This window comes from Macrosteles quadrilineatus, unplaced genomic scaffold (assembly GCF_028750875.1).
Source record: "Macrosteles quadrilineatus isolate MER2022 unplaced genomic scaffold, UCM_ALF_1.0 Scaffold_1__1_contigs__length_201487025, whole genome shotgun sequence".
Taxonomy (NCBI): Eukaryota; Metazoa; Arthropoda; class Insecta; order Hemiptera; family Cicadellidae; genus Macrosteles; species Macrosteles quadrilineatus.
The window spans coordinates 111,324,778-111,348,599 of record NW_026542594.1 but is presented as its reverse complement, the minus strand read 5'-3'; the positions used below and the strand labels follow the sequence as shown (position 1 = coordinate 111,348,599).

The 23,822-nt window shown below is 35.8% G+C and overlaps 2 protein-coding genes across 2 annotated transcripts; one reads left to right on the top strand and one right to left on the bottom strand.

The window, feature by feature from the left end:
• Positions 1–7,636: 7,636 nt before the first annotated feature.
• Positions 7,637–8,671, bottom strand: LOC128999877 (uncharacterized). Its single transcript, XM_054426617.1, has one exon. The coding sequence runs from the start codon at positions 8,669–8,671 to the stop codon at positions 7,637–7,639; it is 1,035 nt and encodes a 344-aa protein (XP_054282592.1).
• A 7,606-nt stretch (positions 8,672–16,277) lies between these two features.
• Positions 16,278–17,981, top strand: LOC128999869 (uncharacterized). The gene is made up of 3 exons (XM_054426605.1): positions 16,278–16,698; positions 16,803–17,881; positions 17,976–17,981. The coding sequence occupies exons 1-3, from the start codon at positions 16,572–16,574 to the stop codon at positions 17,979–17,981; spliced, it is 1,212 nt and encodes a 403-aa protein (XP_054282580.1). The 5' UTR covers positions 16,278–16,571.
• Positions 17,982–23,822: the final 5,841 nt, after the last annotated feature.

Sequence of the window (23,822 nt, the reverse complement as noted above, 5' to 3'; positions counted from 1 at the left end):
CCTTTGCATACAAGTAACAGTGCTTCCAGTGTCTAATATACACACTGTACTAACTTTTTCAAAATTAATGTCAATTTCTGGTACATGATACATGTGTTTAGTTTCTTCAACATTATTGATGTTGTCATTTAGTAAGAATTCTTTGTCGACATAAATATTATTTATAGGCCTAATATTTTCTAATTCATTTTGCACTGAAAATTTATTAAGTGTCTTGTCCGGTGATGTCAAAATTTCCCTTAGGCCTGCATTATTTCCAGTGCTATCTAGTTTAAATATTTTTGTTTAGGTTCTTCTCGGTTACTATCTCCTGGTTTTTGATTGTGATCATAGCTGTTTCTATTTCCATAATTATTTTGGAAATGATCCCTCCTATTTTCATTTTTCTTTTCAAAATAGTGTCTGTCCCCTGATGGCCTGTGATTAAATGAACCTCGTTGATCCATGTTTCTTCCTGATGGTCTGTGACTGTATGAACTTCTTCGTTCTACATTCCTTTCTGCCTCGTTCCGTATAGATTCGTTAATTTCTATCGTATCTTCTCTACTTAATAGTTCCTCAATTTGATGTATTGAAACTATGTTTTGCACTCTGGAGGCCTGTTGAATTGTTTCGTCAAAATGTCGAACAAGGCGACGAACTATTTCCCTCTCTGTGAATTTTGGTGTCATATTTTGCAACAGTATTACTCTGTCGATGAAATACTCTGTTCTTGTCAGTCCCCTCCTTGGTATGTATTTTTCTAAGTCTAATTTAGTTTTAATCCCATCTTGAATCTCCTCATTCCAATATTTGTTCATAAAATATTTTTCAAAGTCTTCAATATCGTGTACTGAAGTCCTAACTAGATCCCACCATCGTGCTGCAGTTCCTTCCAAGCATATATCTAAGATTTCTTCTAAATTCAGTGATTGTTCATCCTGTGAAAGCCTTCGTTCATTTTCCCTGTTATAATAGTTTTTCAGCCTAGAAAGGAATTGATTTGGGTTTTTTGATTTTCCATTGAATTTTGGTAAGTCTTTAGCTATGGTGCTAGGACATGTGATATGTAGGCCTACTGGTTTCCCACTATTCCCAGCTTTTAACTTTGCCTCAAATTCCTTATTGATTCTTTCCTGATTCTCTTGAATCATTGCGATTCTTTCCTCAATATGGTTGTGTACTTCTTCCCTTAATTCTGTTATTTTTGTATCAAATTTGGATTCGATTTGTCTTATTTCGATGGTCAGATCCTTCCGAACTTTTTCTATTTCTTGTTTAGTTTGTTTAAATTGTGACAATACTTGTTCTTTAAACTCTTCAAGTGTCTGTAATATAGGCCTAATTATTGTTTGGTCCATGTTTGTGTGCTGTGTTCTACTGGGACTTGTTACGTTACTATGATTTAGATTGTCGCCAGACGCTAAATTTTGATTATCGATACTGTATAAGTCATCTCCGGGATTGTCATTATTAGGGTTTAATAATTCTTCCATATTGATTTCGTCTAATTGCCGGCTCATATTTAAGTGTGCTTCTTGTGCTCTAAGTGTAGGTGTTATATATTTTCGTAAATTATATCTCTGCATTAAAATAATCTATAACCGTGATAAAATCAAGCCACCTAGTTGGGTGCCAATTTGTAACGTCTCAATGACTTAACTCTGCATTTCATTTAATTGTATTTATTTTATTTTGTATTTTTATCAAAGTTTCTCAGGGATGGGTTCTTTGCCACGTGACTGATTTTATCCTAACTGCAGAATGTGTGAAATGTGAGATATAATGTTAAGTTATACAGAGCCACTATGTGTAAGTGTTATTTGGTCGCAGCACTCTTAAAATAAGGTGCCAGACAACTACCAAATATGCGTGCTTGTTTAGTGTTAAACCGCAGCACCAGCGGTCAGCCGGGGCCTGACAAATGCTTTGTATGGAGTTAAATTGTTAGTGACACTACTTGTAAGTGTTATTTCGGTCGCAGCACTCTTTAAAAAAAGGTGCCAGACAACTACCGAATGTGCGTGAGTGTTGAGTGTTAAAGCCGCAGCACCAGCGGTCTGCCGGGGCCTGACAAATGCTTTGTGTGTAGGCCTATTCTAATTTCTATCCTACTTACTTGTCTAATTCAAATTACCTTATTAATATTTCAAATGAGTACACAATTGGGACTGACCTTATTCCTTGTTTTTATTTTCTTTTACAAATACAAATTTGATTACTATTGATTATTGTTTTATTTGCGCCTGGCAAATGGTTTAAACCCGCAGCGCTGACTGTCAACTCGTGAAGTGAAGACTGGCCCGTGGACTGCTGTATTTATACCCGATTTGGTTGCTATGGAGACCATGGAATGTTCTAGAACTTTAAACCCAGATGTTTCCACCAAAAGTTATCTTCCTTTTCCGGCAGCCTGACGTCATCGCTGCCCACTTGATCGTTCTTGATCCATCAGCTGCTGCCGGCTGGAGCTCGAGCTGTCAGAGAAGCTATTGTAAACTAGTAAACAAACATTGAAACAAATGTAATAAATAAATATGTTTTAATTATTTAGTTAGTTGTTAAATTTACATGTTTATCCCTTTGAGTGTGAAATAAAATAGTAATGTACATTCATAACTGTTATTGTGTTGCTGAAATATTTACAATGGATAACCTAACCTAAATACGGTAAGTGGGTAAGCTAACCTAGGTACGGTAAGTGGGTAGAAATATTCTTTATTACCACTATTTACAAAATAAACTATTAGAAACATTATTTCATTAGTAATTTAAAGAACATTAAGAAATATTTAAACTATGAAAAATGTGAGATAGGCCTACTTTTATTACAATTGATCTAACAAAAACCTAACCTAGCCTAGGCATAACATAGCCTAAAACGGTTACCGGTAAGTTAAATTGAAACATTACAAGGTATTCTTTTAATTTGCGGAAACAACGAGTTGGAGAGTCCATTACAGACTATATTACTGTGATTAAAACCTTAGCCAGTACATGTAATTTCGGATCATTTTTTGACAACGCATTAAGAGATCGTCTTGTGTCGGGGTTATTAAATACCAATATGGTCAGTCATCTACTAGCTGAATCAGACGCCATTACTTTTGAGGAAACATGCAAAATTATTTTCGACATGGAAGCGGTAGAGAGGTCAACGAACATTATGTCTGGAAATGACGTCACGGCTCACGTCAGTCACGTGACCACGCAGGGAGCGCGGCAGTCTACGTCAACTCCTACGTCACAGTCCTGGAGATCCAAACAGCGATCACGTACCCCACCTCCCCCCGCTACGTACAATAGACAACGGTCAACATCAGCTGGTTATCCACGTCATCCACGTTCCGATAAACATTCGCCGTCCCGATATAGGTCACCGTCCCCGCACCGCCGCTCGGACCATGAACTATCCAACAACAACCGGAAAACCTGTCGTTATTGTTTTAAGAGACACAGTCCATCAAAATGTCCCGCAAAAGACTGGATCTGTCACAACTGTGGTAAACAAGGACACGTTGCTGGTTTTTGTCATAGCGCTAATTTTGTTAACATGTCTAATACATTAATTAATGAGTCCAGTCCTTTGTCTGTATGTATACAAGTAAATGGTACACCTACTAATTGGCTAGTAGATACTGGTAGTGCAGTTAGTATTTTGAGAGCAGATCTGGCTAGGAGCTTAAAGCTAACTAAATTGTCACCTTTTCTAGGTCAAATCAGAAGTGTCAATGGTCAAGAATTAAATATTTTTGGTACTTGTGAAGTTGAGGTTAAACCCCAAAACCAATTGAAGCAACATTTTTTGAATGTTATTGTAGCTGAACAGCTGTCATGTCCCGCTCTTTTAGGGAGAGATTGGTTGTCAGTTTTGTCACCAAACTGGTCAACTAACTTACTGTCGGGATGTTTGTCTAACACTAATGATTGTCCAGTAAATTATGTGTCGAGTCCAAACGATGAATGTCAGTCCGTGGTTCAATGTAGGCCTAAAGCAAATGTAGTTGAAGTTTTGTCAAAACGTTTCCCTTGTGTTTTTTCAAAGAAAAACAATGAACTACCAATCAAAGATTTTAAAGTCAGTATAAATCTGAAAGATGATGTTCAACCTGTATTTCACAAAGCGTACACAGTCCCTTATGCCTTGAGAGATGAAGTAAATCAAGAGTTGTCTAGATTAGAGTCTGAAGGTATCATAAGTAAAGTCAAACATGCAGATTGGAGTAGTCCCATGGTTTGTGTACCAAAATCTAACGGCAAGTTGCGTATGTGCGATGATTTTAAAACCACTTTGAACAAGCATTTAAAAGTAGATCAACATCCTATCCCCACTCCTGATGATATTTTTAACAAATTTGTGGGATGCAATGTTTTTTGTCGCTTGGATCTGTCCCAAGCGTATTTGCAGTTAGAAGTTCATGAAACAAGTAAACAATTGTTGGTTGTTAACACAATCAAAGGTCTCTATATGTACAACCGCCTTCCTTTTGGCTTAGCATCTGCTTGTGCAATATTTCACGTGTTGGTCATATTGTGACGTCTTGAAGAGTACAATGTAAAGTTAAATGTAGATAAGTCAGAATTTTTTGTACAGTCGTTGATATTTCTAGGGTTTGAGCTGTCTGGTAAGGGTAAAGCACCGTCTGCTACCAAAGTGCAGCAGATTTTGTCTATTCCAGCTCCTACTAATTTAACAGAACTTAAGTCATTTGTGTCAATGTTTAATTACTACAGAAACTTTGTACACATGTGTCTAGACCTTTTAGAACCTTTTCATAAACTAATGAGAAAAGATGAACCATTTGTCTGGTCATCAGATTGTGCATTAGCTTTTGCTAAGTGTAAAACGTCTCTATCAGAAGCAACTATGTTAGTATTGTTTGACCCATCAAAAGAATTAATTTTGTCTGTTGATTCAAGTTCTTTTGGTGTTGGTGCAATTTTGAGTCAAGTTGAAGGTAACAAAGAGTACCCAATAGCTTTTGAAAGTGCAACCCTAAACCCAGCACAAAGAAATTATTCACAATTAGAGAAGGAAGCTCTGGCTTGTGTTTTTGGTCTAAAAGTTTCACAAATATTTGTGGGGAAGAAGTTTTACAATTTGTAGTGATCACTTGCCCTTGAAGAGTATTTTCAGTGAAAATAAGAGAATACCTAACTTAGCTTCTTCAAAGCTAATACGGTGGGCTACCATGTTGTCTGCTTATCAGTATAAGATTGTCCACAAGAAAGGTTTATTGATACCACATGCCGATGCTTTGTCGCGATTACCAAGCTCTGATTTAGTCCAAGATGACGATTCTTTTTTTACTTATTTGTCCACTCCTCTAGTTTCTAATGATGAAGTGAGTAAAGAAACCATGAAAGATAACGTTTTGTCTAAAGTGATAGAGTTTGTACAACATGGTTTTCCAAAAAAAGTGTCCAGTGAGTTCAAAGTGTATTCTAACAACAGCCACTGTTTGAGTGTTCACAATGGTTGTTTGTTTTTTGGAAGTAAAATTGTAATACCTGAAAACCTAAGAAGTAAAGTCCTAGATGTGATTCATTTCAGCCATGCTGGCATAACTAGATCAAAACTATTTGCAAGGTCATACGTGTGGTGGCCTACACTTGATAGCGATCTATATAGATTCATTTCAAATTGTCAAATATGTCAGTCTCATCAAAACAAACGTAGTAACCAATATCGTCTACCTTGGCCTAAGTCAAAATGCCCTTGGGAAAGAGTGCATCTAGATTTGTTTGATTTTCGTAACAATAAGTATTTGATCTTGTGTGATTCTTATTCTAAGTGGGTAGAGTGCTTTGTACTAAGAAACAGAAGTGATTTCAAAGCCGTTATAAATAAACTAGCAGAAGTGTTTTCTAGATTTTCATTTCCGCGCACAATTGTGTGTGATAATGGTCCGCCATTTTGTAGTCAGGAATTGAAAGATTTTTGTAAAAGGAAGTCAATCAAACTCATGTTTTCACCTCCATATTCACCTCAATCTAATGGACTAGCTGAACGTTCCGTTCAAACATTTAAAATTATATTGTCTAAATTTTATCTTAGTCAAAGAAGTCATAATCTGCCACCAGAACAAATGTTACTAGATTGTCTATATGCTTATCGTTCCACTCCATCCTCTGTAACGGGTAAATCTCCTATGGCAATGCTACTTACTTTTGTACCTGAAACGCCTTTGTCTTCTTTAAAAAGAAATGTAAGTTTCAACTTTGTATCAGATCAGTCAAAAAGAAAGAATCTCTGAAAGTAAAGACAAGCAAAAGATAAGAATTCCAAACTACCATCCTGATCAATTTGTATGGGTAAATTTGAATAAAAGAACAAATGTTGGTGTAAAGTTTGTGGTAGGTCAAGTGACCAAGAAAATTAGTCTGACTGTTTTTTTGGTAAGAGTGTTATCTGACAAAAGTATTCACAAAGTCCATGTAAATCAGCTTAGAGAATATTATGTTCCAAAACCTAATCCTGATAAACTCTACACCAAAACACCGTCACCTAGACATGTGCCTAGTCCTAGTCCACCCAGACCATCTCCTGTTAACAATAGTACCAATCCACGTCCATCTCCACCCGTCCCCCAACCTTCACCTACAAGTCCCCTTCAGCAGACTACTAGTAGAGGAAGAGTTATAAAGCCGACTAAAAGATTTACATTTTCTGAATTTGATTGATGATATTGAACTGTCTTTTTTGTCTTTGATGTTGTTTACTGTTTTGTTGTGTGTATTTTCAAGAATTGTAAACAAAGTTTTTATTTCATTTATTTTGTCACTTGAATTTTTGATGTTTTAATTATTGTACATATTGTCAATTTATACATGGGAAGGTAGTGATGTATCATAGGTATACCCCCACCAGGTAACCGATAGCCGTACTCAGATAGTTGGCCATTCCTGTCTGGGCCGTCTAAATATCAACAATGTTTGTCTCTGGCGTTACCTAATAAAGTTCATTTATTCAGTTTCAAATGAGAGTTTTATTATATTATAGTATACCTCCAAGAACACGTCACGGTCAGGATTTTTAACCTCCTAAACTTTGGTCTGCAACTATCTGTTGTCTCAATGCCAGTCAGGGTTCGAACAGCCCTCTTTTGCATGATTAGAACTCTGTTAAGGTTCTGTGCCAATGATCCACCCCACACCACAATGCCATAACAGAGAATACTCTCAAGAAGGGCATGCTGTTAGTGCCGCCTCTTCTGTGTTCACAGCCATTGTTCTTCTCAGTGCAAAAATTGCGGTGCTTAGCTTATGGCAGAGTGCTTCAATGTGTTCGTCAATGATGACACCTAGATGTCTTACAGAGCTAACAGAGTAAATGTCGGGAATACAGCAGACAAAACTTTTCCTGTTGCTAAATGAAACTAGCTTGGTTTTTGAGGCGTTGAAAACAAGGTCATGATTGTCGCAGTACTCCGCAGCTAGGCTCAAACCAATGTAGGCATTGACTTCTACGTTGTTGATAGGTGAGTTTGAAGAAAGCAAGACAGTGTCATCCGCATACATTATAGCTTTACTGAAGGGTTCGGTGGTATCTGGAAGGTCGTTCGTCAATAAGATATAAAGCACCGGTCCCAGGACGGACCTCTGTGGAACTCCTCTGGACATTGGGCGTACTTCAGATCTAACGGTGGTGATAGTCCTATTCCTGGAGTGGCTGCGTTCGACCCTTCAGATACTGAGTAAACCAACCAAGAGCCGTTCCACATACTCCCAAGGAGCTAAGCTTTGAGATGATCAAGTCATGGCGCAGGCAGTCAAACGCCTTAATCATGTCAACAAAAATGCCGACAACGTTGTTACCACTGTCTATATCATCAATGACAGACTCTACGAAGTCAATAAGTGCCGTGGTTGTGGATTTTCCCTTGACGAAACCATGTTGTCTCTCTGTCAAGAGTTGATTAGAGAAAAGATGTTCTAATAGCCTCTGTAAGACAATCTTCTCCAGGATCTTCGAAAAGGTTGAAATCAAAGATATTGGTCGATAGTTCCCAATGTCAAGTCGAGTTCCTTTTTTGTGTAGGGGAGGGATCTTCGTTGTCTTCATGTTTGATGGGAAATTATTACCTTGTGTGAGTGATAATTGAATTACGTGAAGCAAGGGCAGCAGAAGCTCCTGTCTGCAGGATTTCACTATCCTAGCTGATATTCCATCCATCCCTGTTGATGATTTAGGTTTGAGGGAGTTAATCACTTCTAAGAGCTCCGTTTGGGATACCGGCTTGAGGTTGTGCATTGGAAAGACTACATTGAGTTTGTCAGTGTTAGAAACTCTGGACGATCGATGTTGCTTTTTGGTTTCCTGATTTTGGTTGTTCCTTATTGTTTCTTCAGCCACAGTGGCAAAGTAGTGATTAAACAAATTGGCAACTTCGACAGGGTCCTCCACTTCCCTTCCTTCTATTTGCAGTTTGACTGAGTTCGAGATAACATCACATCTGTTATTACGCTCGCAGTTGATGGTCTGCCATATGGCTTTGCTTTTGTTGACGGCTTGATTAATCTTAGATGCACTTATTTCTCTTCTAAGAGATCTAAGTTTAAGATCATAAGCCTTCTTCCGTTTAGAAGCTTCTTGTTTGTCCTGCATACAGTTGGTGAGCAAGAACTTCCTCTGAGCATCTAGAAACTCTTGTTTTAGGAGTCTAGCTTCGTGGTCATATTTTGCAGACATCTTGGGTTTGTGATTACGTCTAGACTTTTTCAGAGGACAAGTTACGTCAATGTTTTCAAGGAGTAGCTGCATAAAGGAGTTGTATGCATCATCCACGGTAACAGAACTAAAGACAGCGTTCCAATTCTCCTCTGCAAGATTTAGCTTAAGATTGCGAAGATTGTTGGCGTTAATGTGTCTGCGGGTTGATGTATTAGTTTGTGTGTGCTCAGCAGGAAAAGAAAGATAGCACAGTTGTCCAGTATGATCCGAGATTGAAGCATTTAATATCTCCCAGATTATGTCTTTGCTGAAATTAGTACACACAGCATCAATAGATGTTTTGGTAGTAGGGGTAATCCTCGTTGCTGGAAGCTGCTCTCTTGTTAAGTTGTGGGATAATAAAAGGTCATTAAAAAGAGAGCAATCCAACGAAGGTTTCAGTCGGTCTATATTCACATCACCTACAAGTATAACTTTGGACCTGAATGTCGAAGGCAAAGAGTTCAAGGTGTCAGACAGGAGCCGAAAGGCTTCGTCAACAAGGTTACGATTCTTGTTAGGGGGGCGATATATACCAATATATACACCGCGGTATACTGATAAGCAAGCTCTTTCGTTTGTGTTTGATAGGAGGCATACAAGTCAAATAAAAAATGACAAAGTAATGAGATGGCGCCTTGAACTTGCACCTTACCTGTACGACAATGTTTATCGCCCTGGAAAATATAATGAAAATACTATTACTATCTATTAGTAATAATGACTATTACTGATTCTATGAAGGATACTGCAGCACTAATAGATCTTCCTGACCTGACCTGCTGTAAGTCATAAAATAAGTTGTGTTGCTCTATAGTAGATGATGTTAATTGTACAGAAACTATTTTCTCAAATATATTTTAGAAACAGAAAGGAGCATAGCTACGGGTCTATAATTAGAAATATTTTTAGGATAATTATTTTATGGATTGGAAATTATTTTGGCTATTTTAAGTTGTGCCGGAAACAAGCCAGAAATAAAATAAGAATTAATCAGGTGACATAAACAGGGGTGCCCAGAGGGGGGGTACCGTGGCGCGTTTGCGCCACAGGAATTTTTGGGGGGGACTTTTTTGAAGGGATTTTGGGGGGGATATTTTTTTGCTAGCTGTCATAATGAATGTATAATTTTTTATAAGCAGCCAGAAAAAGTGTTTATAAGTAGCTCACTATCAACACCAACAACATTTTGCCGTTCGTAATTAAGATTGCTTCTAAGAATGGTAAAAACGCATCTCGTCAGACAATGAGACAATCCTTAATACACCAGTGTCGAATTTTACTTGCTACATATGTTTTGGAGGTTCTTTAACTCCACCATCGTCAGGATTTTCAAAAGAACCACTTCTGGAGGTGTCGTCAGAATACGTTACAAACATTCAACACAAAAAACTAAACGATTACAGATAGGCCTATCAATTCACGCGTGTACATTGCCGTCGGCAGGACTGGAAGTAAACTGAATCAGGTTCAGGTTATGATGGACCGACGTGACGTGGTCTCTGGATTGTCGTCTGCGTTTTCAACAGCTGATATTGGACTATTGTAGTGACTGAGAGTGTTTCCAAATTGTCTGGACATATTTTGTAGACTTTTTTCTTGGGTTAAGAAAAACATAAAATGCCATATAAGTATGGGTCTAAAATGCCTAGATTTCTGTTTGTCGGCCTGTTTGTGATTTTAAAGAATGATTTTATATTTTAGGCATTTTTCAAGATACAAATTTTAAAATTGGTATAAATTAGTAGGTTAAAAGAGCTTACAAATTTTCGTTCCAATATCTCAAGCCGTTTCAATATGGCGGCCATTTAAAATCTTTAATGCCATATTTCATGAAAACCGTAAATATTAAGAAAATTGTTTTTCAAATCAAAAAGATAGAGAATTTAAATCCAATCAAATAAGACCTTGTTTGTTAAAATCGGATAACACACAACCGAATTATCAGTTTTTTTCTACATTCTGCTACACAATTTAATCGGACTCCATATTGTTTATTATTTTACAGAGCAGTATGGTAGACCTACTGAATTGCGTTACCGAATGTAGAAAACAACTGATAACTCGGTTGTTTGTCATCCGATTTTAACAAAAAAAGGTATCGTTTGATTCGGATTTAAATTCTCTATCTTTTTGATCTGAAAAACTATTTTCATAATGTTTACGGTTTTCATGAAATTTGGCATTAAAGATTTTAAATGGCCGCCATATTGGTTAGTCCAATATCAGCTTTTGATAACACAGACGACAATCCAGAGACCACGCCTTTCCGTCATAACTTGATTCAGTTTACTTCAGTCCTGCCCGCGGCAATATACACGCGTGAATTGATAGGCTTATCTGTGATCGTTTCGTGTTTTGTATACAAACGGATTGTCTGACAAGATGCGTTTCTACCATTATTAGTCATAAAAGGCAATCCTGATGCTATCAAAATGAATTATAAGATTACTTCGTCACAAAAACCTTTTGTACTCGTGGCAATTAAGGTATTGTGAGTATTTTGCCCGGCGATTTTTGTAAAAGGCTGCCTGGGAGTGGCGAGCAACAAGTCTGTCTTATCTGTGCTCTCTTGTCTTATTTCGTGACTCTGCCTATAATTTTGAAACAATATACGTTTTGCCAAAGTATTATTAATGTACTTAAAGCTGTTTGAATTCTTAAGCCCTGTAAAAATTAACGCCACCTAATATATTGTACAGTTACAGTACTGTGTTGGAGTAGAGTAATTCACCGAGTATATTGTTGTACGTTTTGAAGACGTTGTCTATTGCAATACTGAGCACATGTTGGCTGACAATAGAGATTCTGAATTGTAAATTGAAAAACTTCTAATTCTTCCATTAGTTAGATATAATGATGTATTGTTAAACAACGTTTCCTATTAAACATTAAATTTTGATTATCAGCAAGTTTGTTTTTCGTACCTCAAGTTTCCTAAATAGGCCTACTTGAAATGCTCGCTTTATGAGGTAAAGGGAAAATTGTCAGATAAATTGGTGGGGGGAGGGTAGGTTTAAATAGACGGCAGCATAAATTGGGGGGGGGGGGATTGCGCCTCTGGGTTTGGGGGGGATGGGCACCTCTGGACATAAAACTGGTTGGGTATAATCATTGACTATTGGATACAGTACTATGTTTTATCTATGGTATTGGCTTGCTCCCTACTAGTAGGCACTTCATCATAGCAACTTGAAAGCTTATTTTTCAAACTGCTAATGATTTTTCCCACCTCATGTTCATCAGGATTTGAGTCTAAAACATGGACTTAAAAGAATAAGTTCTTGTCTATTTCTTTCCTTGAATGTATGTGATTGCTAGGACTTATATTCTTAACAACATTTGTATAATACCTGTTAAACATATTTGAAATGTCCTTAGGATTAGTTATACCATTTAAGCCATCATTTATTAACACAAACTTGCTTATTGATCTATTATTCTTTCCAACTTCTGAATTTATTGAGCGAAGCTCACTTTCCCTCACTTTGTAACTTCTTTGTAAGAGCATCAGAATGTAATGGCTTGACCAGTGGCGGTTCTAGGACCTTGTCAAGGGGGGGCTTGGAGGGTGTGGAACACCCACCAATAAAGCAGGGGGTCCTTCCCTGTTGAATATTCCGAGAATCTACTAATTATCATTAACTAGAAAACTATAAAAAGTTATTTTAACAAAAACCTGAATGATGTTGTTTATTCGAATTCAAATTAAAGACTGACAAATCATCTGTTAATAAACAATAAATTAATATTAATCACAGACTGTTAGAAACATGATTAAAGATATATTACTAAATCTCAACATTTTCCCTCATTAGTCCAGTCAATGAATGATCCAAAAGTAGGTGTAGAGTGCGTAAGCAGGTAACTAAGCGATTCCTTCAGAAACTTGTTCAGGGGGCTTAGGGTGTTAACATACCAAAAGTCCTGACTCCTAGGTGGTGAGCCAGGGGGTGGAGGGGGGAAAAAGGGGGGGGAAAAGGTACGCATTTTGGGTTTTTTTATTATATCTCGAAAACTATCAACTTTTTGTATACTATAGTAAATTATAAAATTGAAGAAGATTAAATTTTCTACAAGAAAAGTATATAATGTGTTTATTTTGGTTCAACAGATTACGAGTTATCCTGATGAGTTAAATTAGTTAAATTAGTTATGAGTTAAATCCTGAAAGTAAGATATTTTCAACATAACTATTTTCCTTATATTTGTTTCTGCTGCTATTATTCATCAGTGGAGTATCTTTGAAAATGGGGGAAAGAGACATGAAAATAGGAATTGAACTACTTGAAGGAGTTTCAAACTACAATAACTGGAAGTTTGCAATGAAAATGGCCCTAATACATGAAGATATATGGAATACAATTGAACCGGATGATTCAAGGGTAAGTGAGGTAACTCAAGGGGAAAGCTTGGTAAGTGAAAAGAAAAAAGATCAAAAAGCACTTGCTAAAATATGTTTATTTGTAAAACCTTGTTGTTATCCTCACGTAAGAAATGCAAAAACTGCAAAAGAGGCGTGGGACAATCTTAAATATGCATTTGAGGATAAGGGATTAGTTAGACGACTAAGTTTATTGAGAGTTTTATTCAATACTAAACTTTCTGAATTTGGTTCAATGGACGCTTATGTTACCAAAATTATTTCTGTTTCACAACAAATAGCAGACATAAGTAAGCCCATTGAGGATGAATTTCTTGCTGTAGTCATGTTGAATGGCTTGCCTAGTCATTATGAACCTATGGTTATGGCATTAGAAAACTCAGGAACCGAATTAACAGTTGAACTAGTCAAGTCTAAATTACTTCAAGAAGATTTAAAATCTGTCAATCCTGGTCATAACATTTAAAATAGAAATGCATTAGCTACAAAACAGAACACTAAACGCTCTGACGTGATATGTTATCGATGCCACAAACATGGTCATAAAGCATCAGATTGTTTTAAAAATTCTTCTAAATTCGGGAAGGGTACTAATCCGAACAAACGTGCTAATCAGATATCAACAGTAATGAAAGCAGTGACTGGTGTGTTCTATCGGCATTAGCAGCCAAAACTAGTGCTGATTGCTAGTATCTTGATTCAGCTTGTACGAATCACATGACAGGTCAGAGAGATTTACTTCAAAAATACCAAAAGTATAACAAAACTGGTATGGATGTCATTGTGGCCAACAATGAAAAGCTGAAATGTGAAGGTCAAGGAGAAGCAACAGTCATGATAGAGTCTGTTGAGAGGGAAGTTACTGATGTTGTCCATGTACCTAATTTAAGTTTAAATTTGCTTTCTGTTAGTCAAATGGTAAATAAAGGTCTAACAATGGGTTTTTCTGAAGACAGGTGTGATGTATACAAACAGGAGGACTGTAATGTATCAGGTCAACCTGTAGCTCATGCCACAAATGTGGATGGTCTTTACAAGTTGGACATTGATCCTGATAACCAAATGTCAAGCAACTTTGCAGGAAATAGTAAAGACACAGAAGATCTATGGCACCCTCGTCTTGCTCATTTAAGTCGGAAATCCATGAAATTATTTAAGGACAAAATGTCAACTGGTATGTCATATTCTGGTCAAGGTTCACCCTGTATTTCTTGCATACAAGGTAAGCAAACTACAACTCCTTATTCTAAAAAGAAGAAGGGATCTCGTGCTGCAGAAATTTTAGGATTAGTGCATTCCGACTTAATAATTTGCGTAAAGACTTAATAACTTAAGTGAATGTTACTTCGCATGGAGGAGCTCAATATTTACTAACTCTCACTGATGATTTTTCAAGAAAGACATTCGGCTACTTTTTAAAGCAAAAGAATGAAGTTGTTTCCAAAATTAAAGAATGGAAATTGCTTGTAGAAAATGAGACTGGGAAAAGATTGAAGAAACTCCGTACTGATAATGGAGGTGAATTTGTGAACAAAGAGCTAGCTGAATATGAATATATTCTTAAAGCTTCTGGTACAACATCAAACAACTGCTCCATACTCACCATCTCAAAATGGCGTAGCTGAGAGGGCAAATCGTACAATTTTTGAGAATTAAGACTCGTTCTCTGCTACATGATTCTGGCTTGGACAAAAAGTATTGGGCTGAAGCAGCTAATACTGTAATTTATTTGAAGAATCGGTCTCCTACTAAAGCTGTTTTTGGGAGAACACCGTAAGAGGTGTGGACCAACAAGAAGGTTGATCTTAGGCATTTGCGAGTTTTTGGTTGCAAAGCTTTTGCTCACGTGCCAAGTGGACAAAGAAAGAAGCTCGATCCCAAAAGTCGTGAGTTGATTTTTGTTGATTATTGCCAAAACTCTAAAGCCTACAGACAAGATATCCCTCTACGATAATCATATCCAGAAATGTTGTGTTCTTAGATGAAAAACCAGTTTGAAGGGGGAGAAGTGAGAGATAACAAATCATACAAGATTTTAGATCTATCAAATGATGATTCAGAGAGTAGAGCCATAACGGAGAATGATATTAATGATGACATAGCTGAGGATGTATCAAATCTAGAAGAGGACATGTGTATAACAGATGACACAATATCAGAACCTGACACAGAAAACAGAGAATCAAGTCTTGAAGAAGAAAAGCGAGAATCAAGTCTTGAAGAAGAAAAGCGAGAATCAAGTCTTGAAGAAGAAAAGCGAGAATCAAGTCTTGAAGAAGAAAAGCGAGAATCAAGTCTTGAAGAAGAAAAGCGAGAATCAAGTCTTGAAGAAGAAAAGCGAGAATCAAGTCTTGAAGAAGAAAAGCGAGAATCAAGTCTTGAAGAAGAAAAGCGAGAATCAAGTCTTGAAGAAGAAAAGCGAGAATCAAGTCTTGAAGAAGAAAAGCGAGAATCAAGTCTTGAAGAAGAAAAGCGAGAATCAAGTCTTGAAGAAGAGATGTACACAACAAATGATCCTGAAGCAATCCCAGAGGTGAGAAGATACCCACAAAGAACATGGAAACCAAAGAACATGGGACCATTTCAAATGTATAATGTGGTTCATGATCGTACACCAATTCATCATTTTGATTTGTCAACTGCTTTTTTGAACAGACAGCGGAAAGAAGCCCTAAATATTCAACAGCCTGAAAACTTTGTTGTTTCAAGAAAACAAGACAAAAGAAGGTGTTCCTGGCCCAATGCATCAAGAGTTAGTGCAATTAATCGGACTGGATCAAGTTGATAAACATTAAGGGGTGGTGTTAGAGAAGTAATATTTCTCATCTTGTCTTTACATCATCACCTGATCAAATATTAATTGTCTTGTTTACCTTTTGTATGTTATGGTTTGGTTTTGGTGTAATTGTTAAAAAAGATGTATCAATAATTTGTTCAGTATAAAAACGTTTTCCATTATATTTCTGGGCTATTTATTAACTATTACTATAAAGCAATTCCTTTTATCATTAGATATAAAATATGGACTAACACGATCGGGTGGCATTTAATTGTGAAGCATTCGTTTTGGCTTTGAAACTGTCAGATATTGTATTTGCGAAGGTTTATATGTATTCCTATACAGTAATAGTTTTGCCAACTTTATCAGGAAAAATGCACACTAAATATGCAACCAACTCCTGTTCTGAATATAAGTGTTGATATATGTATATAGTGAAGTCCATGTTTAGAGGTATTACTCTTTGGTCTTTGTGTATTCTCTTTTAAGTGTACTTGATTTCCGATTCAGAATAAAAGATGTCGGCTCATTAACTGCAGCCTAAATGTATTTCTGTCGATGTTAATTACAATTTATAATAAATAGTATTGAAACTTCAATTGTGTTTTTATTTAAAACATGAAACATGGTGTCTTATAAGTGGGATACAAATAAATTCAAGTGCGTGAGTAATAAATTAACATAAAAATGTGTTATAACAATGAGTGAGTCGGAAGATGAAAACGTGCTTCAACAAACTGAACAAAGGACTGTGTCTAGAAAAACTGAAAATTTCACAATGGTTCCATGCAATCTTCAGAATTTTAATTTCGAGGGCAATTTATCCGAAAATTGGAAGCACTGGTATCAGAAATTTGAGATTTATCTCTTGGCTTCTAACCTAAATTCTGAAAATGACGCTAGGAAGGTTGCTCTACTACTACATAATTTGGGTGACAAATGCATAGACATTTTCAATTCGTTCAACCTCTCATCCGAAGATGCAAAAAAGTACGACGTGGTGGTAAGTAAATTTGAAAACCATTTCTCGCCTAAGAAAAACCTCACGGTTCTGAGACATAAATTTCTAAATAGGAAACAGCTGCCATCTGAATCCATCGATAGTTTCTATACAGACTTAGTTAACTTGAGCCTCGCTTGTGAATTTGACTCTGTCCGCGAAAGTCTTGTTTGCGATGTCTTAATATCAGGGCTTAACTCTCAAAACCAGAATGTCAGGGAACGATTATTGAGAGAGCCGGAGATTAACTTGGAGAAGACTTTAGCAATCTGTAAAGCTGCTGAACTGTCTAAACAACACATCAGAGAACTTGAAGCAGAACATAATGTCCATACAGTAAACGTCCATAAGCAACGAGAGAGGGGTTACCAACAACCACAAACGTTCAGACAGAAACAGGTTCATCAGGACCAACGGAACAAATTTCATCCACCATCACAGCAGAAATCAACTGGGACAGGTAGGCCTAACAAAAGTACAAGTGCTAAGAAGTTTATTTCAAACTGCCGTAATTGTGGGAAAAATCACGGTATTAACAAGTGCTCTGCGTATGGCTTAGTGTGCTATAAGTGCGGTAAAAACAACCACTTTGCCAGTGTATGCAAATCAGCCAAAAAGGTTTGTGAAGTAGGCCTAAGTTTAGATTCTAATTCGAGTGATGTAGCTATAAGGCAAGGTAGGCAAGACAGTTCTTCTAAAAGTACTTGTGCACAAGAATATTTTTCAATTGATACGGTATCGCTCACGTCTGAATCTATACCTAATTACGTGATTGACAAAAACTTTTTATTCAGTAATATATGTTCAGTTAATGATTCTGTTCCTAAAAATTACATGTGTAAAGCCAGGGCTAATGAATGGCTAGAGAATTTGAACATTAGGGAACACACAATATCATTTAAAATAGATACAGGTGCTCAGACAAATATCATCCCAATTGATTTGTTTAATAGGCTAGGCCTATCAAAGGCATTAATACGCACCTCAAATATAAATCTTAGTACACTAACTGGTGAAAAAATACCGGTACTAGGTATTGTAGATCTAGATTGCTCTTTCAATAGGAAAATGTTCTGTATTACTTTTGTAATAGTTGATGTGAAATGTTCGCCAATTTTAGGCTTAAATTCTTGTCGCGTGTTAGGTCTTATAGCAGCCTACAACGGTCAGGTATTGTCTGATGTTAAGAACCAAAGTGTAAATAATATTGCTCTAGGTCAAAATATGCACAGGCCTAATGAAAGTGTACATTCTGTTAGTAGCATTTTGAATGAATATAGCTCACTTTTTGATGGTAGTATTGGTAACATTCCTACAACAGTTCATTTGTCATTAAGTGAAGATGCTAAGCCTATTATTGAACCATGTCGTAGAGTACCATTCGCTTTGTTAAATCCTTTGAAAAATGAACTTGAATTAATGGAAGCTAATGGAATTATTGTAAAAGAAAATGAACCTACAGAATGGGTTCACAGTTTAGTTTTGATAAACAAAAAAAATTCTGGACTAAAGGTAGTATTAGATCCAAGAAACCTGAATAAGTATATACAAAGAACACACTGTCAAATGCCAACTATAGATGAAGTGTCATCAAAGTTTAATAATTGTAAGATATTTTCAACTCTTGATGCAAGCAGTGCATTTTGGATGCTTAAGTTGGATAATATTAGTAGCAAGTTGTGTACGTTTAATACACCTTTTGGTAGATATAGATACCTTCGTTTGCCATATGGTATCTCAAGTGCACCGGATATATTTCATTCTACTGTATCTCAAATATTTGAAGGTATTGATGGTGTAGTCACCTACATAGATGACATTTGCATAGGTGCTCCTGATAAACAAACACATGATTTAAGATTAAAGGAAGTATTAAAAAGAGCTAAGGATTTTAATATTAAGTTTAACTCTAGGAAATGTAAATTTGCTGAGAGTGAAGTTTTGTTTTTGGGTCATCGGTTTACTGAGTATGGTTTAACTCCGGATCCTTCTAAGCTTAAAGCTGTACAGGAGATGCCAATACCTAAAGATCGTAAAGACTTGGAAAGATTTTTAGGAGTTACCAATTACTTATCAAAGTTTATTCCAAATTATTCGACTGTAACATCTCCTTTGCGAGTTCTTTCACATAAAGATGTTTTATTTCAATGGAATGCCGAACAACAAAATGCATTTTTGACTTTAAAGTCTTTGTTAGTATCTCCTCCTGTTTTATCATATTATGACCCAAGTAAGCCAATAACATTGTCTGTAGATTGTTCCTCAACTGGTTTAGGTGCTGTATTGTTATGTGGTGATAATCCAATTGCGTATGCGTCTAGAGCGCTCACTAAGACTCAGTCAAATTATTGTCAGATAGAACGAGAAATGCTAGCCATAGTTTTTGGTTGCACTAGATTTCACCAATTTATTTTCTCTAGGAAAGTAACTGTTGAAACTGATCACAAACCCTTAGAATGTTTGTTTAGGAAGCCCATTACTGCTGCTCCTTTAAGATTACAGCGAATGATGCTAAAAGTTCAACGCTATGACTTAATTGTTGTATACAAGCCAGGTAAATTGATGTATATAGCTGATACACTGTCACGTGCAGCACTTCCAATAGAAGGTAAAGAAGATATTGATGTTTTAGATGAGGACATCATTTGTGAGGTAAATATGTTAAAATCTTATCTTCCCGTGTCTGAAAGTAAACTAAACCTGCTAAGAGAAAAAACCAGTTCAGATGAATGTCTAGGTATTTTAAAGATGTATATATCTAAAGGTTGGCCTCAAAAGCCTGAAGTCAGTAATATGGTTTTACCATTTTGGAGTATTAAACATGATCTTCATGTTGTAGATGATCTTGTTTTCAAAAATCAATCTATTGTTGTACCTAGTTCACTTCATAAAATGATGCTTGAAAGTTTGCATTGTGGCCATGTAGGAAAACAAACATGTGAGATTAGGGCACGCAATTTATTGTATTGGCCCACCTTACATAAGGACATTGAAAGTTTTGTAAATAAATGTAGTGTTTGTGCTAAGTTTAAGCCTATGAATGCAAAAGAACCGTTGTTGTTTCATGATGTACCAGATTTGCCTTGGCATAAAGTGTCAGGTGACATTTTTGAGTTTGATAACCAATATTTTCTTGTACTAATGGACTATTATTCTAAATATATTGAGTTAGTATCTTTGTCAGACATTACTTCAAAAACTGTAATCGAGAAATGCAAATCAATATTTGCTCGCCATGGAATTCCTGTTACTTTAGTAGTTGATTCAGGAAGTCAATTCACTTCTAACGCTTTTCACGAGTTTTCTGTGTTGTACGATTTTAAGCTAGTGATAGTTAGTCCAAAACACTCTCAATCTAATGGTCAAGCTGAGTCAGGTGTCAAAATAGCGAAAAATTTACTGAAGAAAACAAAAGAATCTAAGTCTGATGTGTATCTTGCATTGTTAAGTTATCGTAACACTAGTAAACAATATCAACCTTCACCAGCAGAGTTAATGTTTAGTAGAAAACTCAATGGCCTATTGCCACTGTCTAAAAGTAGTTTGCAGCCTAAAGTAACAAAACCTAACAAAATTTTGTCAGACAAGAGAAAAGATTGTATTAAAAAGTACTATGATAGAAATAGCAAAGAGTTACCCTCTTTAAATGTAGGAGACAAAGTGTATTTTAAGAAAACTGTTGATTCACCTTGGACATCAGGAAAAGTTGTAGAAAAAAATAGAATCCCCAGATCCTATGTTTTGTCTGATGAGAAAGATAAAATGTTTGTAAGAAATAGGAAGATGATTAGGCCAGATTTGTCTAATGATACAGGTAATGAAACCATAATGCCTGAAACAAGTCCTAAGTCAGATTCACAAATCAGTTTGTCAGGTACTAATGGTAATAGCCTTATTTCTCCGCAAAGTAGTCCAGTGTTGTTTCAAAGACCAGTAGGCCTAACTCCTAGAATTTCATCAGAAGAACAAATTGTTAAAAGTTTCGATGGTTGTGTAAGCCGAAAGGGTAGATTGATAAGAAATCCAAAGCGGTTGTCTTATGATTAGGTTTTGGTGTATATTTTGTTAGACTTGAAAGGAAAATGTTAAAGTTGTATTTTGGAAAGTTAAAATTTTCAATTTTGTAAAAGAGAGGGGATGTTGATATATGTATATAGTGAAGTCCATGTTTAGAGGTATTACTCTTTGGTCTTTGTGTATTCTCTTTTAAGTGTACTTGATTTCCGATTCAGAATAAAAGATGTCGGCTCATTAACTGCAGCCTAAATGTATTTCTGTCGATGTTAATTACAATTTATAATAAATAGTATTGAAACTTCAATTGTGTTTTTATTTAAAACATGAAACAATAAGGTTTCAACTAACTGCAAGATTCCCGTACGTAGAACGGGCAAACAGCTAGTATAAATATATATATATATATATATTAATTTGAACGGATGGTGTTTTTGGCCTCCAGGGACCTCAAAACGAAAAAAAAATCGGTCCCGCGTCCAGGTCTTACCATGAGTACTACGGTAATAGCTTATTCCCTACATGGGAAATTCGCTAAAACAAAAATAACAACTAAACAAGAATGTTGGAAAACTTCTTTAACAATAAATTAAGTTTATCACTAAATACATCCAGATCATCAGAATCTATATATATATAAAAGGCAAAGCCCTCACTGACTGACTGACTGACTCACTCATCACTAATTCTCCCACTTCCCATTTACCTAGGAGGCTGAAATTTGGTACACTGATTCTTTAGGCATTAAATAGTCAAACTAAGTTGTTTTTATTCTGATCGGACTCTCGGGCTCCGCCCCAGTGGCTCTGGAGTTTCCCATGTTAACCATATGAGTACTCATATTTAAATGGAATTGAATGAATTGGAAATTAATCTTAACAACAGCTGTTTCAATTAATCAAGTTGGTTCTGTTCTATGATGTTCAATAGCATTTAAGTTACAAGGATTACCAACAGGGTGCAGCACTATTATTTCTTTTACATTTATGACAACAGCTAATTTGCAACCAAAAGGTGAGTGAGCGCAGCGAACGAACTTCAACCTGGAGGTGAGTTAGCGTAGCGAACGAGCTAACCTGAAGGCAAGTAAGCGCAGCGAACGAGCTCCAACCTAAAAGTGAGTGAGCGTAGCGAATGAACTTCAACCAGGACGTGATTGAGCCATGCGAACGAGCTCACTTATGAAGTTAAACATAAGAACAATGGAAAATTAAAATGAGTCGTTGTTTTATATCTAGGCAGTAAAAACAAATTGAAATTCCTAACGTTACGCCTGGGTACATAATTTATATTCTCCAGTAAAATCTCACTATCAACAGTGGTACCTACCATTAATAATTTTATAAATAAATTAAAAAAAAGATGACTTTTCTTCTCAGAGACAATTTAGGGGTGGATAAAGTACTTCTTAAATTATTAACAGGAAAATCAAAGAGGCATGGATGAGAAAACATCTAATGATAAATCTAAGAATTTTGTTTTGGAGGACCTCAAGACTTTCACTTTCGGATTTAATAATGTATTACCACAGTAAAGCACAATATTCTAATTTACTTCTTATTTGAGTTTGATATACTTATTAAAAGAATTTGGTTCTAAATTCTGAAAATGTTTATTATTTCTTTTAATAAACCCTAAAAGCTCATAAGAATCTGCTAGCAATCTATGAACATGTACAGAGAAACAGGAAGAAGTAAAAAAAATAAATACCCCTAGATCCTTAATCATGTTGACTAATTTCAATGGTTTTTTACTTTCTCCCCCTATACCATAGTATATGGAGAAAGTTATTGTTTTCGTCAAAATTTTCGAGTTAGAGTTTTGAGTGGATATATTCGTTTTGGGTCCCCCTGGACCCAAAAAAGTGGTTTTCGAAGTGATGTCTGTGTGTGTGTGCGCGTGTGTGTGCGTGTGTCTGGATGTGTACAGAGCTAGATACCACACCTGTAGTCCGATTTCTGTTCCGATTTTTTTTAAATTTGGTATGTAGGTTCTAATCCATGGTATCTCCAGGTGTTTTTTTCATTTTTTGAATTTTTTTTAATGGGGATTTTCCCATAAAAACCCATAAAAAACCGGAAAAATCAGATTTTCTCGAAAATGGCCCGAACGATTTTGATAAAAACTTAGTATGTTGTAGCCCTTTAAATTCTGAATAAAATGGTACAAATCCCATATCTGTAAAAATTACGGTTCAAAAGTTATGGTAAAATATGTTATTTTCCCATAAAACCCCATAAATTAACAAAAAATAGGATTTTAGAAAAAATCCGGTTTTGATTTAACATAGTATGTTATAGTCCTTACAGTTTTATATTTTTTTTTTTATAAATTTTTATTTTTAATGGGGATTTTTCCATAAAACCCCATAAAATATCGGAAAAATATGATTTTCCCAAAAATGGCCCGAACGATTTTGATAAACATTTAGTATGTTATAGTCCTTTATATTCTGAACAAAATGGTACAAATCCCATTTCTGTAAAAATTACGGTTATTGTAAATTATGTAATTTTCCCATAAAACCCCCATAAAATAACAGAAAAATCGTATTTTCCCAAAAATGACCCGAACGATTTTGATAAAAATTTAGCATATTATAGTCCTTTAAATTCTTAACAAAATTGTACAAATCCCATTTGCGTATATTTAATCTCACCACTTACATATGATAAAGGTTTTTGACAAAATGGGAGAAAGTATGTGTCAGAATGCTGATACTGTTTATTTTCTAATAGTGTCCAATTGACGCACAAAGAATACCTTCTCCTAGAGTATGGCAAAACATTTTTTTAACATTAATAGGATAACTGTTGTTGATAACTGATGTTTTGCCACATCTTCTTTCGGGTAAATGCTTTGTAAAATAATAATATTAGAAATTCAGTTGTAAAAACTTAGATTAACTATCAGACGTTGGAAATTACCTGATAATTAAATGGTGTATGTGTCT

Excerpts from the sequence above, each read along its gene's own strand:
- LOC128999877 (XM_054426617.1), bottom strand. The coding sequence starts at position 8,671 with ATGTCTGCAAAATATGACCACGAAGCTAGACTCCTAAAACAAGAGTTT.
- LOC128999869 (XM_054426605.1), top strand. The coding sequence starts at position 16,572 with ATGAAAACGTGCTTCAACAAACTGAACAAAGGACTGTGTCTAGAAAAA. Across the intron at positions 16,699-16,802 it reads TCCGAAAATTGGAAGCACTG|ACATTTTCAATTCGTTCAAC; the intron begins GTATCAGAAATT and ends ACAAATGCATAG.